The 18,270-nt window shown below is 43.2% G+C and overlaps 1 protein-coding gene across 1 annotated transcript; it reads right to left on the bottom strand.

Moving 5' to 3' along the window:
* Positions 1 to 8,360: 8,360 nt before the first annotated feature.
* On the bottom strand, positions 8,361 to 16,518 carry VHL (von Hippel-Lindau tumor suppressor). The gene is made up of 3 exons (XM_047096521.1): positions 16,116 to 16,518; positions 13,943 to 14,065; positions 8,361 to 10,680 (listed from the first exon to the last, which is right to left on the bottom strand). Exons 1-3 carry the CDS (start codon positions 16,453 to 16,455, stop codon positions 10,487 to 10,489), a joined length of 657 nt encoding a protein of 218 aa, XP_046952477.1. The 5' UTR covers positions 16,456 to 16,518; the 3' UTR covers positions 8,361 to 10,486.
* Between the last annotated feature and the right edge of the window lie 1,752 nt (positions 16,519 to 18,270).

Below are 18,270 nucleotides of genomic sequence, written 5' to 3'. Positions count from 1 at the left end.
TTATTGATCATTTACGATGTGCAGACTTCACCTGGGTCATTTTACCTACTCCTCTCAATGAACCTATTAGGTAGGTGTGGTTATTACCCCCATTGTACAGATGAGAAACCGAAGCACAGAGAGGTTGGGTAAGTTGCCGAATATCATACAGGTACAAGTGACAGAGCTGGGATTTGAACCCAAACAGTCTGATCACTGGCTACAAACTTCCTCTTTATTATAATAACTACCACTTATCTATACCTGTCATGTGCTCTGCATAAATCATTTTCTGTAACTTTCATAGGCCTAGGCTATAGATAGTATTATCCCCCTTTTTTGTTGAGAGAGAGCGTGTGCACACGCACATGCTCAAGTGGAGGAGGAGTAGAGGGAGAAGTAGAGAGAATCTCAAGCAGGCTGCATGCCCACCACAGAGCCCCAGGAGGGGCTTGATTTCACAACTGTGAGATCATGACCTGAGCTGAAATCACGAGTTGGATGCTTCACCAACTGAGCCACTCAGGCATCCCAGTATTATCCCCTTTTTTACACAGAAATAGAGAAGTTCCAAGAGATTAGGCAACATCAGCGAGAGCAAATAAACTAGAGTTCCACTTTGTGGCCATAAACATCCGGCTGCAGAAGGAACCTGAAAGGAAAGCAAAAAGTCCTGGGGCAAGCCTTGGTTCTGCCACCAACAGGTTTTGTGTCCCTGGACAACCCATTTCACTTCTCAAACCTTGCATTCCACATCTATAAAATGGTACTAATGAGCTCTATTGCCTAAGGTTGTGAGCTAGAGAAATAGATTAAATCAATTTATACAACCCATATAGAATGCCTACTACAGTCTTTCTTGTACAGAGAATAGACTCGAAAAATGGTAGCTGCCATTGATAATATTGAAAAAAAGCTCCAGGGGCACCTGGGTGGCGCAGTCGGTTAAGCGTCCGACTTCAGCCAGGTCACGATCTCGCGGTCCATGAGTTCGAGCCCCGCGTCAGGCTCTGGGCTGATGGCTCGGAGCCTGGAGCCTGTTTCCGATTCTGTGTCTCCCTCTCTCTCTGCCCCTCCCCCGTTCATGCTCTGTCTCTCTCTGTCCCAAAAATAAATAAACGTTGAAAAAAAAAAAAAATCCTTTAGAAAAAAAGCTCCAGGAAGAGTGCTCCCACAATCCATCAGAGGACAAAGGATCAAAGGACATCAAGCTCATTTTTAAAAGAAAGGAAAAGAAAAAAGCATCCACCACCTTAGAATTCTACCTGGATACAAGCGGTAGTTCTGTCACTGTCTGGTACTTTATCCTGAGCAAGGCTGCAGTTTTCTCTTTTGTAAACTGGATATCCTCCCATAATCACTTCGAAGGATCGGTGTGAAGCTTAAATGGACCTCCAAATGCTTGGGATAAACAGTAAAGTGCTTAGCCCAGTAAAGGGTTGATTTTATGTGAGTCTACCCCTTTGATGTTGGAATTAGGGCATATTTTAGTGTTCTGTGACTGCTTTTCATGGGAAGTCCTGTGTTTCAAGAGTGTTTGACGGTGGAATAGAATGGGAAAGCACCTACAGCCCAGAGCATAGATCCTTCTGTTTCTCTCATGTTTTCTACTTGCAGAGCCCTCCTCCTCCTGCCTCTCCCTCTCTGTTACAAGCACAGAGCATGGGTTGTAGCTTTCCTCCCTTAGTGCCATGAGGCCTCTTCCCACTGATGGGGCTTTGAAACCACAGGAGATTTGCATTCAGCCTAGTCCAGGATAGACAAGCCCCGGCAACTCCTCTCTCTGCTATTTCCTTGGGTTTTTGGCAAGTTTCCTTCTCATCCCATCCTCAGGGCTCGGAATCTGAGTCCTAGGATTTTCTTCTCCAGAGAGATCTGATCAGAGAGATCAGGGCCTGAGCAGATCATCTTAGGGGCACATCTTGGTCCCCATTCTTTAGAATAAATTCTTCAAAGTAAGATCTTTGTTATCACTAAGTAGTAGAGCTACTGCTCCCCTGCCAAATACCAAGCATTTACCATACATTATCTGGCATCCTCACAACAACCTTATAAGGTAGGTTTAATTGTTCCCATTCTACAGAAGGGAAAACTGAGGCATAAGTCAGTGTAACTTGGCCAAATCAAATTGGCCACGTGACAGGATTCAACCCAATTCTGACTCCAAAGGAAGTGCTCTTTCTACTCTATAATATTGCCTCACCACAAAGAGAAATCTCCTTTGATCCTGCACAGTTCATTTCTTCCCCTAATTAGCTGCTTTCCCTGGCCAATACCCTCCCTCCCACAATCAGTTGAAACAGTTATTGAGGCTGAATGTAATTAGTTATATAGTTATGTCATTTAGACCTATTCACATCTAATTACCTTTGACAAACTGTACATGCCCAGCCTGGCCTCCGAAGATCCAGACTGGGGTGGGACTTGGGCACTGGCATTTTAAAAATCTTCCCAAGTAATTCTAATTATGGGCAGGCAGAGTTGAGAACCGGTGTTTTATCACAAAGTTGGGACGAGAAAAGAAGACTGATGATAGGGGATTAACAATAACAAAGCTTCTCTGTGTACTTTGCACATGTTTTTTTCTGTCTAATAAAAATATCTTCATTGTTTTTTTCTGATAGTGTAGCAGGATTCTCACACAAAGAGTCGTGACACCGAGGCTTTTCTTTCCAGGAAGCAACTTTATTCCTGCTGGCACCACTCAGTTGGGTTCATAGTTGGGTTCGTACGCAAAGAACTGAGCCCCGAATGCCACCTGGCGTAGGTTTTTATTTATTTTTTACTTCTTTGTTTCCCATATATGGTAACAACAAGCATGCAGTCTGATTAAGTGGTCTCATGTTACAAGGTCGTGAGGGATGTTGTCACGTATGCATATAGCCAGGTTGCCTTGAGGTTTTTTGTTTTTTTGTTTTTTTTCCTTTAGGGAGGGGACCCTACCACAATAGTACATGATCATTCTCCAGAAGAGTAGGTAACCTTAAACATAAAACTGTCAGTTATTTTACCAGCAAAATTGGGTTCATTCAGAAATAGCAGAGAATTGGAATTCAGGACACACAAGCTACTGCAAAACCCATAGGCAAGTCGCAGAACAAAAGAGAGGAAGTCTCTTTTATACATGAAAGAGGGGAGTTGGGAGTGCTGTCATAAAGTCCATTAGAGCAAACTGGGAGTTTAAAGTATAGTGGCTTTTCACTGGCTGAGTTGTCTCATTGGCTGCGCTGTTGCTGGGAGAAGAGGTAAACCTTTTTTTCTCCTACTGGGATGGTAAAGTAGTGTAGACCCACAAGGTCCATCTCTTCCTATGGATATGCAACTGATCAGGAGTGGTAGGGTGTGAGAGCTCCCCCTACTGGCCTCCTGATTCCATTTTAGCGAGTTTTCCTTTTATTAATTTTCCCAGAGGGTTTGAGAAAAAACCCAGTCCTACTCTCTTCTTCTCTTGGGTAGGAAAAAAAACAAAAAACAGTTCTACCTTCTCCTCTATGTTTCTCCTTTACTTTTACACAGAACACTTAGCTTTTGACACTTCTGCTCACCAAATGTGGAGGCAGGGGAGTGATTCCCCACAAGCAATTCTGTGCAACACGGGCTGGGTGTGCTACAACCTAACTTACTTCTAACACTGTCTACCTGAAGATAGTGTCAGATCCCACAGATTAAGGGTTCATTCCCACAAAACTGTTCCCTCCCTACTTCAGATGTGGATGGCAAGTAGCAGTGCCCCAGGTCACCCACCACTTCTGTACTACTTGGCTACAGATAGGAGGTTCCCATGACCCCCTCCTTGGGTTCAATTAATTTACTAGAGTAGCTCACAGAACTCAAAGAAACACTTATAGTATTTACTTTTTTAAAAAAAGGATACAGAGGCACATGGGTGGCTCAGTCTGTTAAGCCTCTGCTCTTGATTTTGGCTCAGGTCGTGATCTCTCAAACCCCACATCGGGCTCTACAACACAGAATCTGCTTGGGATTCTCCCTCTCCCTCTCTCTGCCCCTCACCCGCTCCCCCTTCAGCACACGCTCTCTCTCTCTCTCAAAATAAATACACTTTATAAATAAATAGACAGACAGATACAGATGAACAACCAGATGAAGAGATACATAGGGTGCAGGAGCTTCTGTGCCCATGGGGTTGGGTTGCATCACCCTCCCAGTCTAGAGGAGTGCACTGACCCAGAAGCTGTCAAACCCCCTACTGCTAGGGTTTTGTGGAGGCTTCCACAGAGGCAGGATCAATTATTAACTCTATTTCCATCCCCTCTGCCCTCTCTGCAGAAGTAGGAGATGGGGCATAGCTGAAAATCCCAAGCTTCTAATCATGACTTGGTATCTTTCTGGTGACCAGCCCCCAGCCAGGAGCCATTCAAAAGCCTACCTTGAGTTGCTTCATTAGAACAAAAGATGCTCCTAGTGCTTTATCATTTAGGAATTTACCAGGGTTTTAGGAACTATGTGCTGGGAACCAGGGGTGGAGATCAATATATTTTCTATTAACACACACACACACACACACACACACGGAGGGAGGAGGGATAGGAGAAAGAGAATGAACACCTTCCCTCCTTCCCTTTATTTGGGATGTACATTTATTTTCAGTATTGGGGTCTGTTCCAGAGGAGTCTGCTTTCTTATCTACAAGAGACGTAGGACAGTCCTAAAGTCTATCAAGGAAAACTATAAACCAATATTTGGAAAACTGCTGCTCCAGGGGCACACCAGGCCACCCTCACAATTCCTCCCTTCTCCCTGTAGTTGTTCCAGGACAGGGTATTCCAGACCTGATAGAATCATCCTCACATTCCCAGCATTCTTGTGTGGGACCTCCTAAAGGTGAAGAATGTCATCTCATGCCACTCCCTCTCAAGCACAATGCTGCTAAGCTATCCCTTGACCAAGGAACTCTCCTTCAATTTATCTGAAGATAAAATGGTTCGCTATGATTTCCTTTGGTCCTTACAGTAGTCTTAGTTCTGTTAACATTTGTGGGGCCAATGCAGGACTCTAAGACTCAACTTCTCCCAAGTGGTGCAAGGCAATCTTTTGTGTTTTCTGCCTGAAGAACAGGGAGAGCATATTGCTATTTGTATGTATGTTATGCTGACATACTTTCCTGAGGTTTCATGTTCCGATATTTTTTTTTTAACATTTTTAAGTAGGGGTGCCTAGGTGGCTCAGTGAGTTAAGCATCCGACTCTTGATTTCAGCTCAGGTCATGATCTCACGGTTCGTGGGAGTCGAGCTCCATGTCAGGCTCTGCACTAATAGCATGGAACCTGCTTGGGATTCTCTCTCTCCTTCTCTCTCTGCTCTTCCCCAACTCATGCTTGCTCACTCTCTCTTTCAAAATAAATAAAAATTTTTTGAAATAATATTTTTAAGTAATCTCCACACCCAACGTGGAGCTTGAGCTCAAACCCCCAATATCAAGCCACATGCTCCACTGACTGAGCCAGCCAGGCGCCCCTCATGTTCCAACTTTGAAACAAGTTTTGTGGGTTTTTCTTTTATATATCCAGGGCTATTGCCCAAATCCTTTTGATTAACATCATAAGCTTATCCACTTTTTCTATGATCTGTCAATGGGTTACAGGGTATGTGCGGTGAGGGGAAGCCCCGGAGAAGTGTTCTGTGGGGCAGGCAGTTTAAGTGTGCCGACAGAAAAGGGAACTACTGAAGGGGTATCAGGCAGCCCAGTGACTGGCATAGAGTAGGACTGAGCTGGTAAGAACAGGTTACAGGAACTTTGTGTGAAAGTATCTGAAAAGTTCACATTGGTGCTCACGTGTCAAGAGGGCAAAACACTGCTATCTATTTCATATCCTTAGTGTGTTGATTTCTAGGACAGTGCCTGTCCTTTCATAACCTTCTCAGTATAAGTACTGATAAAATGATAACCACTCAGCTTTCTTGTTCTTTTTTTTTTTTTTAAATAGACTTTAAAATCACAGTGTAATTGGGACACCTGGGTGGCTCAGTCAGTTAAGCGTCCGACTTCAGCTCAGGTCATGATCTAAAAGCTTGTGAGTTTGAGCCCCACATCGGGCTCTGTGCTGACAGCTCAGAGCCTGGAGCCTGCTTTGGATTCTGTGTCTCCCTCTCTCTGCCCCTTCCCTAGCTCACACACTGTCTCTCTCTCTCTCAAAAATAAATAAACATTAAAAAAAATTTTTTTTAATTTAAAAACCACAGCATAATTAAGAGGAAGGTATAGGAATTTCCCATACATCTCCTGCCGCCACACATGCAAAGCTTCCCCCACGATCAACATCCCCACCAATGCGGTATCTTTGTTACAACTGATGAACCCTCATTGACTCATAATTATCACCCCAAGTCCATAGTTTACTTTAGGGTTTATTCTTGGTGTTGTATATTCCATGTTGCAAAAACTCACGTATCTACTATTAGAGTATCATACAGAGGAGTTTCATTGCCCTAAACAAACCCTGTTCTCTGCCTATTTATCCCACCCTCCCCTCCATAACCTGGCAACCAGTATCTTTTTACTCCATAGTTTGGTCTTTTCCACATCACAGAGCTCAAATCATACACTAGGTGACCTTTTTAGATTGGCTTCTTTCACTTAGTAGTGTGCATTAAAGTTTCCTTCATGTCTTTTCATGGTTGACAACTCATTTCTTTTTAGTGCTGATTAATATTTTGTTGTCTGGAACGAGTTTATTTAGCCACGCACCTACTAAAAGACACTTTGGTTCCTCCTAAGTTTTGGTAGTTAGGAATGAAGCTGCTATAAATACCCAAGCATTTAGCTCCTTTGGATAAATACCAAGGAGCAGGATTGCTGGAATATATAATAATAAGTTTAGTTTTGTAAGAAACCACCAAACTGTCTTCCAAAGTGGCTGTACCATTTTGCATTCCACCAGCAGTAAGAATTCCTCTTGCTCTGCCTCACCAACATTTGTTGGCAATCCTCCAGATTTTGGCCACTCTAATAGGTATGTATTGGTATCTCATTTTAATTGGCATTTCCCTGGTGACATGATGTGAAGCATTTTTCATATGCTTACTTGCCAACTGTGTTTCTTCTTCAGTGAGGTGTCTGTTAAGGTTGGTTCTGTTTATGTGGAAGAAAAAAAACAAACACCTTTGTTCCCAATGTGAGTACTTTTCTTCTTAATGCTTTTCTGTAAGGCTTAATTTTTTTCACAGTGATACTTCATTTTTACATGAAAAATAAAGCTAAAAGAAACAGTGTTTTGAAAAAAATAAAATAAAACACGGTGGGGGGGGTGCCTGGGTGGCTCAGTCAGTTAAGCGCCCAAATTTGGCTCAGGTTATGATCTCCTAGTTCGTGAGTTCGAGCCCCATGTCGGGCTCTGTGCTTACAGCTCAGAGCCTGGAGCCTGCTTCAGATTCTCTGTCTCCCTCTCTCTCTCTGTCTCTCTCCTGCTCACACTCTCTCTCAAAAATAAACATTTTTTTTTGAAAATTAGAAAAAATAAAAAACATGGTGGGGGCACCTGGGTGGCTCAGTCGGCTGAGTGTCTGACTCTTGGCTTTGGCTCAGGTCATGATCTCGCAGTGGGTTGGAACCCTGCATTGGGCTCCACGCTGACAGCACAGAGCCTGCTTGGGATTCTCTATCTCCCTCCCTCTCTGACCCTTCCCCACTCACGCTCTCACAAAAATAAATATTTAAAAAAATGGCAAGGGGTACCTGGGTGGCTCAGTCAGTTAAGGGTTAAGCACCAACTCTTGATCTCAGCTCAGTTCTTCTTTTTTAATGTTTATTTATTTTGAGAAAGAAAGCACAAGTCGGGGAGGGGCAGAGAGAGAGAAGGAGACAGAGAATCCCAAGTAGAATCCATGCTCAGTGTGGAGCCCAACTTGGGGCTCAATCTCACAACTGTGAGATCAAGACCTGAGCCAAAATCAAGAGTTGGATGCTTAACCGACTGTGCCACCCAGGCACCTCTCAGCTCAGGTCTTAATCTCAGGGTCGTGAGTTCAAGCCCCATGTTGGGATCCCCACTGGAAACGAAGCCTACTTAAGAAAAAATAAGCAAATAAAAATTAAAAATAAATAAATAAAACACGGTGAAAAAGAAAAGAAAGAAAAATTAAAAACCAAACACATACATACATAAAACCAGGGTGGGTGGCCTGGCTGGCTCAGTAGAGCATGTGACTCTTGGTCTTGGGGTTGATCTTGATCTTCGAGCCCCATATTGGGTGTAGAGATTACTTAAGGAAATTTAAAAAATAAAAATAATAAAAACAAAAGAAAAGGGACTGAGCATGAAGACAGTTGCTTGTATTTGCAATGCCCCTCCCCACTTCAAGCCTTTAAAGAAACACAGTTCTCACAACAGAGCCTGTTTGAAGTAATACTGAGACACACCCTATTTTCTTTACTCAGCACCATTTAATGTATTAAAGAACAGGTTTTTTTAAACTCAAAATAGGAAAACATCACAGTCTCTTAAGAGCAATACATTTGATACAGTCATAAGATTTCAAATGAAAAACATATTATTCATGCTACAGGTTTTTAATCCTCCTGGACAACACACAAAACAACACAGTACTCAATCTACATGGTTTCACAAGAGAAACACGAATTTCATTTGGACAAAGACAGGTTAAAAAAAAAAACAACCAACATTGAACTAATCCTTACGTTCTTACATCCCCCATCCCATCCCACCCTCAAATATGTACTGCTACCAGCTCCCCAGGATTTCTTTCTTCCCACCCAACAGCTCGTAACACGGCAGACACTGAGAGGTGTGTCACTGAATGAGTGCTACAGTGCGTTTAAGAAACAAAAGCTAATCGATTTGTTGAATGTTGAAAGAGGGGCTTAAGATTAGGTGAAACAAAGTCTAGGGGAAACTGTGGAGCATTGTCTTGTTCATGCTGATTTCAGAGCACAGGAATTGTGCTCAAAGGTTAGTACAGGAACTAGAGATACCAAGAAATATCCCACTGTTTACAAAAGGAAGACCGCACTAATGTCTGAAAAGAGCTTATAATACCATGGGAAAATATTTAAGTTATAAAGTTATAACTGAGAAGGTAGAATACAAAACTGTATATTCAGTATGATTTTAACTATGTAAAACCAAACCAACCACAAGATGCCCTAAAGAGGCTAAAAGTTCAAAATGTTTAGTGGCTGTATTCAAGTAATATATCTACAGTGATCTTTTTTTTTTTTCCTTTTACTTTACTGTCTTTACCAAAATGTTCTCTACTGGGGGGATTTTTTTTTTTTAAACTATTAGTTACCAAAAAAAAATAAGACTGATAGAAGTATTGCATTTGAATTAATCAATTTAAGTCCAGCCTGTAAGAAAGGATTTGTACATTTATAAAACTATAAAACATTCTTAGCTACTCCAGGAATCCATTCTATGTTGTGAGTAATCCCAGAGATGGAGGGCTTCCTTCCTCCACCTCTCTTCCAGCCAGGTGCAAAGTCTCACCAGTTCCTGCCTGATGAAAAATGCTAAACCAGGCAGCCTCGTGAGCCCACATGAACCCAAGAGTGGCTCTCCTCAGTGGTCCCCAGCGCCCAAAACCACTGGCCCCTGGTTAAAATGCTGGCAGCATTAAAAAAAAAAAAAAAAAAATGCTAAGCCAAACAGAAATGTAATGGATTTACAAAAAGTAACAGAAATATCCACACTTGGCAAAAACCTATTTGCAGTACAGCAGTAGCTCCTTAATACTAGAATTAAGAGGACAGCTATTTTCTCCTATCTTCAGTTCAGCTGTCAAGTTTAAAAAAAGTGATCACCACAAAGCTAATCCTGGTTTAGAAACAAATAAAAGAGCACTGCAACAACAGCGGACACAGAAAAGCACAAAATTTAGAAAGTTATAAAAAGTGCTTTCTATAAAAGTAATTCCCTTTAAAACATTTGTTTATGGTATACACCGTAAGGTCCCACCTCCCCACCCCCCAAAAAAGGGCAAAACCTCCAAACACTTTCTACCAAAGTATCCACTGGTTTGTTCATTCAACAAACACTGACTGAAGGCTCATAATGTGTGAGGCACTGGGGTCTCAAAGAGAAGACAGACTTGTCCCTGCCTCAAGGACATGTCTGTCTTCTCCAAGTGGGAGGCTGACACGTCACCAACCACAACACAGCAATTAAAAGCAGATGCCACTGCTTTCTTACAATTTTAGAGTATGCTGCAATTCTCATTGAAGCACTTACACAAAAGTCCTTACATACAAACTTTCCTGACTTACTAGGAGGCAAAAATGCAACTACTTGATGAACACTTGAATACTTATAGAAAGGGCAGGCATTAAATTACATTTCGTGACATTTGCCCCTAAACATCACAATGCCTAGTGAAGTCAGTTAACTTTCCTTTAAGCAATGGAGGATTTTTCCCTCTGGGAATGAGACACCTTGAATCTGAGAATAAGTGACCAGTCCTAAATGTAGATCAAGACCAGTCAGTACCATCTAAGGCCGAGACTCAGGAGTGCAAATTTCATTTCAGTTTCATTTCATTTCATTTCAGTCTCCCCTTCCATCCGCTGGTTTTCAATATGCTCCTGTGTCAGCCGCTCCAGGTCTTTCCTTACATTCGGATGGTCTTCCAGATCTTCATAGAGTGATCTCACGATGTCCAGTCTCCTGTAATTCTCAGGCTTGACTAGGCTTCGGACAACCTGGAGGCACCGCTCTTTCAGAGTATACACTGTAAATGCAGAAAACCAAAACCTCAGCAGCAGACTCGGGCCTTGGGACAAGAAATGAGCAAGATGCTTTGCCAACCATAGCAATTCCATTTACTACAGAAGGACCTCACTTTGGAGGAAAAAAAATTGAGTACATGTGTTGTGGCAGAGGGGAATGTGATGGCCCTCATGGACATCTCATGGTATGCATGACCTTGTATAATAACTTCCCCTTATAAGAGGGCTGGGCTTGTGATGTGCTTTAATTAATTGAACGTGGGTGACGTGACACTGTGCCAATTCTGAACCTAAGCTTTAAGACTGTGCCCTGCATCAGACTCTGCACTGAGTGTGGAACCACTTAAGGTTCTCGTTTTCTCTCTCTCTCTCTCTCTCTCTCTCTCTCTCTCTCTCTCCCTCTTTCCCTCTCCCCTGCTCACACTCCAAAATAAAAAATTAAGAGGTGCCTGGGTGGCTCAGTCAGTTGAGTGTCCGGCTCTTGATTTCTGCTCAAGTCATGCTCTCACAGTAAATGAGATCAAGCCCCATGTTGGGCTGTACACTGACAGCATGGAGTCTGCTTGGGATTCTCTCTCTCTCCTCTCTCTGTCCCTCCCCCGCCCCTCTCAAGATAAGTAAATAAACTTTTAAAAATATATTAATTAGATTAAATTAAAAATTGTTTAGTTTTTAAAAATTAAAAAAAAAAAAGAAGCCCTGGCAACTCCTGCTTTTATGCTCTCAGGAGTCCCGAGCCACCCAGCAGGAGACACCACACAAAGAGGGTCATGCCCTGAGAAAGCATGGGAGAGAGGCTCAACCTCCTGCCAACCTGCCAGCAGAAGTCAGCCACACCAACCACCACCAGTGAGCAGAAACCCCCCTCGCTGATCTCAGCCCAGACTGTAGAATTATGAACAAATAAAAAGGTGGTTGTTATTCTGGGATAGCTCTCACACAGCAACAGATAACCAAACAGTCTGTAACTGGATTTGAGGGACTCCAAGTCTATTTTATTTCTACTTTTGGGGGGCGCCTGGGTGGCTCAGTCAGTTAAGCAACTGACTTCGGCTCAGGTCATGACTTCCTGGTTTGTGGGTTTGAGCCCACATCAGGCTCTGTGCTGACAGCTCGGAGCCTGCAGCCTGCTTCGGATTCTGTGTCTCCCTCCCTCTGCCCCTCCTGAGCTTGCACTGTCTCTCTCTCAAAAATTAATAAACATTAAAAAATTTTTAAGATTTTATTTGTATTTTTTATTATTTTTAGTCTATTTTTTTATTTTGACAAAGGGAGACAGAGAGAGAGAGCAAGCACACAAGCAGGAGAGGGGCAGAGAGAGAAAATTCTAAGCAGGCTCCGCACTGTCAGCGTAGAGCCCAATGTGGGGCTCGATCTCACAAACCCAGACCTTAAATCGAGAGTCAGATGCTTAACTGACTGATCCACCCAGGTACCCCTCCAATTCTATTTTAAGCTCACTGGGAAACTGACAGTGTAAGGGTATCCTATAAGGCAAAATTTACTACATTTATCAATTTAACTTACCAATTTTTATACACCTACTTCCTTAAGATAGGATCTATACATACATATCTGTTTGAACCTTATGAAGCTACATGTATTTGGGTGTTTAATATTTTATTTTAAAATCATCTTTACACCTAACATGGCGCTTGAACTCACAACCCCGAGATCAAGAGTCGCATGCTCCACCAAATGAGGTAGCCAGGTGCCCCAGTATTTGGAGTTTTTTAACCCACTAGAACAGTTTGTTTGGGTTCAACCTAATAAAATCAATCGAGTTTTGTTTTTGTTTTTTTAATTTGCATCCAAGTTAGTTAGCATATAGTGCAACAATGATTTCAGGAGTAGATTCCTTAATACCCCTTACCCGTTTAGCCCATCCCCCCTCCCACAACCCCTCCAGTAACCCTCTGTTCTCCATATTTAAGAGTCTCTTCTGTTTCGTCCCCCTCCCTGTTTTTATATTATTTTTGCTTCCCTTCCCTTGTGTTCATCTGTTCTGTGTCTTAAAGTCCTTATATGAGTGAAGTCATGATATTTGTCTTTCTCTGACTGATTTCGCTTAGCATAATACCCTCTAGTTCCATCCACATAGTTGCAAATGGCAAGAGTTCATTCTTTTTGATTGCCAAGGAACACTCCATTATATACATATACCGCATCTTCTTTATCCATTCATCCATCGATGGACATTTGGGCTCTTTCCATACTTTGGCTATTGTCGACAGTGCTGCTATAAACATGGGGGTGCATGTGCCCCCTTTGAAACAGCACACCTGTATCCCTTGGATAAATACCTAGTAGTGCAATTGCTGGGTCATAGGTCATTTCCTATTTAAAATCAAATGAGTTTTAAACAAATCGTAAACCATGATATTAACATTCAATTTGGTGTGTTTTTTTTAACCCCTGATTGGCACTGTGAGCTTGAGTGGGTTAAATAACATTAAAAGGTACAACACTAGGGATGCCCAGGCAGCTCAGTTAAGTGTCCAACTCTTGATTTCCGCTCAGGTCATGATCTCATAGCGTACAGCCTGCTCAAGATCCTCTCTCTCCCTCTCCCTCTGACCTTCCTCTACTCACAGGCACACTCTCTCACACTCTCAGAAAAAAAAGAAAAAAAAAGATACAACACTAGAAGCCATGATATCTCATTCTCTATACTTCATTCTTCTCTAAGACTCTAGGGCATAATTCTGCTCTAAGGCCAGGGAAACGAAAATGTATTCATAATTACATGAGATATTTTACTTATTTATTAAATTTTGTAAGTAATTTCTACTCCCAATGTGAGGCGTGAACTCACAACCCTGAGATCAAGAGTCACATGCTCTACCAACTGAACCAGCCAGGTACCCTGACAATCAGGTATTTTAATTCAGCTCATTTCTGACAAGCCCAAAGAGCTTCTGAGCAACCACATCTTTGTTCAATATAGAAGATACAAATAAATTAGTTCCATTTTATTTATAGTGGAAAAAAGGACACAGAAAGGTTGGATAACTTGACTAGCATCCAGCAAAAACCAATAAAGGTTTGGATCCTTCAAGTTGCTTATTCTCTACTTATTCCAACAGCCTTATCTTTTGATTTATCATTTTTAATTAAATAATTATTTATTTATTTTTAAGTAGGATCTATGGTCAATATGGGGCTTGAATTCATGATGCTGAGATCAAGAATCACATGTTTTACCCACTGAGCCCAGCCAGGCACCCCCAGCCTTATCTTTTTATAAAAATAGAACATCAGTACCTGGCAGTGTGATGTTGGCAAAAATAGGCTGTCCATCAACATTGAGAGATGGCACAAATAGTTCAGTTTGGTTAACCAGAAGCCCATCATATGTCCCTGCATCTCGGAAAAGCCAAAGGTGACCTGTTAAAACAAGAAGAGGCTGTTATGTAGCCACACACCCATTTCCTTCATCTTCCTGGATTGACCCTGAAGTCCTTGCCTCCCATGCTACTTAAATATCTTACTAAGCCCTCCCAGTAATATTACCTTACTCAGTCCTCACAACAGATCTATTTACAGATGAGCAAATAGATCTGAAAAAGCCAAGTGACTTGCTCAAGGCAACGAGGACAGTAAGGGAAAAAGAGCAGATACTTGAGGCTTCAAATACAGCACCCTTTCTGCTACCATGGTCAAAAAGCAAATACATGCATTGCGAATCACACCCAACACTGCAAACTAAAAGAACTTCACCAACTCTTTACATCTGTGCTTCTCAAGAACAAGAAGATGCAAAAAGATCATGTTCAGAAAAGGAAGCCACACAGAAAAGGGTACATTCTGTATGAATAGACCAAACTAATTTATGGTGTGAAAAATCAAAAGAATGGTTGCCTCTGAAAGGGAGGGGACTGAGTGGAAAGGGGCAGGAAGGAACTTCCGGGAGTGATGGAAATGTTTTAACCTATAGTTTGATCTAGGTGTCGTATTTGTCAAAAACGCATCAATCTCTAAGATCTGTATACATGATTTTAGAAACATTTAGGTATACATGATTTTAGAAACATTTTAGGTATACATGAATTTAGAAACAAATACATCATATGCAAAAAGAGAGAGAGAGACAGAGAGAGAGAGAGAGAGAGAGAGAGAGAGAGGAAGAAGGCAACCCCCCCCCCCCGCCTTCCCCAGGACTAACATTCTGTTTAAGGCAGGTGGAAAGCATGTCTGAATGTGTTCCTGGGACACAAATGTACTTGAAGATTTGGCGGGAAATTTTAAGAAATGTAAACTGGTAAAAAAAATTTTTATTATAGTAAAACTTACATAAAATTGACCATTTTAACCATTTTAAGTGTACTGTTCAGTGCCATTAAGTACATTCACACAGTAAGTCATTTTTTTTATTGTTTATTTATTTTTGAAAGGCAGAGAGACAGAGCGTGAGTGGGGGAGGGGCAGAGAGAGAGGGAGACACAGAACTTGAGGCAGGCTCCAGGCTCTGAGCTGTCAGCACAGAGCCCGATGCGGGGCTTGAACCCACGGACTGCGAGATCATGACCTGAGCTGGGAGTGGGATGCTTAACCTACTGAGCCAACCGGGCACCCCTCATGGTAGGTAATTTTTAAAAAGTTTATATTAAGGGGCGCCTGGGTGGTCCAGTCAGTTGAGGGGCAGACTCTAGGTTTTGTTGGCTCAGGTCATGGTCTGCCCCTCTCTCTCTCCGCCCCCTCTCTCAAAATAAATAAAACTTAAAAAAAAAAAAAAAGATTCTCTAAAAAAATTTATGTTAACTCAAGCACAGATAAATTTTGGATGCAAAAAACAAAATTTCACACAATTTCCTAGATAAAATAGAAGACTACAGAAATGTTGATCCCTGGAAGAACTGTGTTCTCCCTCCTTTAATATCAGGGGAAGTTTGGAGTAAAGGTCTGAGAAACATTACCGCGTACTCTCAAGGCAAAACGATCCATTGGAAAGCTGTCCTTAACTGAAACTTACACACCTCTTCCCTTCACTGAGCTAGGTGCCTGCTCCAAGCTCCCACGGGCCGCTGTGCTCCGTTCCTCCTGCAGCAACTGTGACACTGGCTTGTTCTCATCTGTTTATGCATGCATCTGTCTCCCCGACTGGACTGTGTTCTCCATGAAGGGCAGGGACCTAACGCGGACCTGGCCCACTGGGGACACTCGGGAATGTGAGATTCTCTCAGAGACGTAATGAACAAACGGGCATTAGGTACGGAGCACTTTTAGGGGTAAATATACGTGTAAGGGGGAAAAGCCAACTCCGATGCAAATTACTCAGTCCTATAAGAAAGAATTGGCTACCACCTAGTAGCAGCGTCAACCTGGATCTGTCACAACCTCTCTGGGGCACCAGCAGGCGTTCGCGGCGCCCCGGGACAAAGCAGGAGGCGCGGCCGGGCTGGGCCGGCCCGGGCCAGGGCGACCCCGGCTCACCTACCTCGGTAGCTATGGATGCGGCGGCCCGTGCCGGGCGGCAGCGTCGGGTACGGCTGCGGCTCGCCGTCGAAGTTGAGCCACACCGGCAGCACGACGCGCGGGCTGCGGTTGCAGAAGATGACCTGAGACGGCTCGCAAGAGTTCACTGAGCGCAGCACCGGTCGCGGCTGCCCAGCCTCCATCTCCTCCTCGGCTCCCGGCTCTTCGGGGTCAGACTCTTCCCGGCCAGACTCCTCGGCGCCCGACTCCTCCCCGCCGTACTCTTCAGGGCCCACCTCCTCCGCGTCCACCTCCTCCACACCGGCCTCGGCCTCTTCCAAGTTCCCTGCCTTCCGGGGCATTACCTCCCGGAGCCTAGACAACCCGGGCCTCGCCGCCTCGGGATTTGTGGGGCCGTACGGGGTGGGGCGTGGCGCGCGTGCGTGCGCGTCCCCGCAAGCGTGCGTGCTGTTTCTGCGCGCTCTCGGTCGGTTGTGGAAGATGCTCGCAGAAATGGCCGGCTTGAGACTGTGCGCAAGCGCAGGTGGAACCTCCAGCCACAGGAACCGAGCATTCAGGAGGCAGAGGCTGACGCTGGGCCACCTCGTCCACGGTTTCCTCTGTAAAGTGGATTCTTTTTTTGCACCGATAAGTTTTTGACACAGCATTTCCTTAGCTTCATTTATTCTAAGACCTTCATGGTTTTTGCCATATTCTCCCTACCAAATGCGCTATTATTTATTTAATAATTTTCTCGTTTGTTTTGTCTCCATCTTCGGTCACAAAATTCGAATTTTGTGTAGAAGAATATAATAAAGTCAAAATGTCCGTCTCCTCCTAGTTTCCCCCAGCCACCCATAAAGACTCCGCGGAGACAAGAAGTATTACCAGTTTTTGTGCTTCCTTTAAAAAATTTTTTTTTTCTTTTTAACATTTATTTATTTTTGAGAGAGAGGGAGACACAGGATCCGAAGCAGGCTCCAGGCTCCGAGCTGTCAGCACAGAGCCTGATGCGGGGCTCAAACCCACGAACCTTGAGGTGAGATCATGACCTGAGTCTGGCGCTCAATCGACTGAGCCACCCAGGTGCCCCTTTGTGCTTCCTTTTAAAGGTATTCTGTACATATGCAAAGCAGTTGAACAAGTTTAAGAAATTTTATATTACTACAGTGGAAATTCGCTCTCATTTGCCACGTAAGAGTACAGTGGGACTAAGTTAAATGAAAACAAAACAGTTAAATTTTATCTATAGTCTGTTAAAAGCTCTCAGCCTGCTCTTCCTTGGTTCGACGGGTTAGCCAAGTGTTAGATGTTAAGCACCAAGTATTAGCTGTGAAACCAACTTTGTCCTGGACGTAATCAAAAGGATTAACGGAAATTGAAAATGGGGTAATATTTGATACTGCAGTCTATGTGCGATTTGAAATTCACATCCACCTGGGTTCTCATTCCAGGTGTAGCTTCAGATCTGTGATGTTGGGCAGAATTCTTTAAATTCTCTGAGACCTTGCTCATTTTTAAAAAGTATGTCCCAGGGGCGCCCGGGTGGCACAGTCAGATCTCAGGTCATGATCTCAAGGGTTCCGGAGTTTGAGCCCCACATTGGGCTATGCACTGATTGATGGTGCAGAGCCTGCTTGGGATTCTCTCTTCTCTGTGCCCCTCCCCGACTTGTGCTCACTCTCTCTCTCTAAATAAATAAATTTTATTATATATATATATATAGTCCCCTAACCAAGTGTTGAGGGGGAAGTGGTGTCTAGTACATAGTAAGCACTCAGAGCAATTCTCAGCAGTTAATATTATAAATTAAACACATTGTCTCAGTCCTGAAAATGTTCACAGGCTACTGGGCAAGCATACAAGACATGCTGTTAGAATATGATATTGATTGTAGAAGACCAAGGTGTAAAGTCATTTGCTGGACCTGAAAAATTCAGTCTTAGGCTTCCCAGGAGTTTTATCTGGGATGAACTTTGAAGAATAGAGCTAAAAGTTTTCCCTTCCCATTTATCATCAGACAAATACCCACCTAGGATGTCAGATAAGGGCTCATTGGCAGACTTCCCAATCCAGTTTTCTTCTCATTGGTTTTATATCCTGCCTCTAAGTCCAGGACTCCAACAGTCCTACCACTTAGTGAAAATCCATTTGGAGGCCCAAGCCAAAGAGAGACA

This window comes from Lynx rufus, unplaced genomic scaffold (assembly GCF_022079265.1).
Source record: "Lynx rufus isolate CCGP_SWC_20201006 ecotype Redwood Valley unplaced genomic scaffold, mLynRuf1.p SCAF_4, whole genome shotgun sequence".
NCBI lineage: Eukaryota > Metazoa > Chordata > Mammalia > Carnivora > Felidae > Lynx > Lynx rufus.
Note: the sequence above shows the minus strand (reverse complement) of the source record. Positions and strands in the feature narration are given on the sequence as shown.

Excerpts from the sequence above, each read along its gene's own strand:
- VHL (XM_047096521.1), bottom strand. The coding sequence starts at position 16,455 with ATGCCCCGGAAGGCAGGGAACTTGGAAGAGGCCGAGGCCGGTGTGGAG. Across the intron at positions 14,066-16,115 it reads CCGCATCCATAGCTACCGAG|GTCACCTTTGGCTTTTCCGA; the intron begins GTAGGTGAGCCG and ends TTGTTTTAACAG. Across the intron at positions 10,681-13,942 it reads TGCCAACATCACACTGCCAG|TGTATACTCTGAAAGAGCGG; the intron begins GTACTGATGTTC and ends CTGCATTTACAG.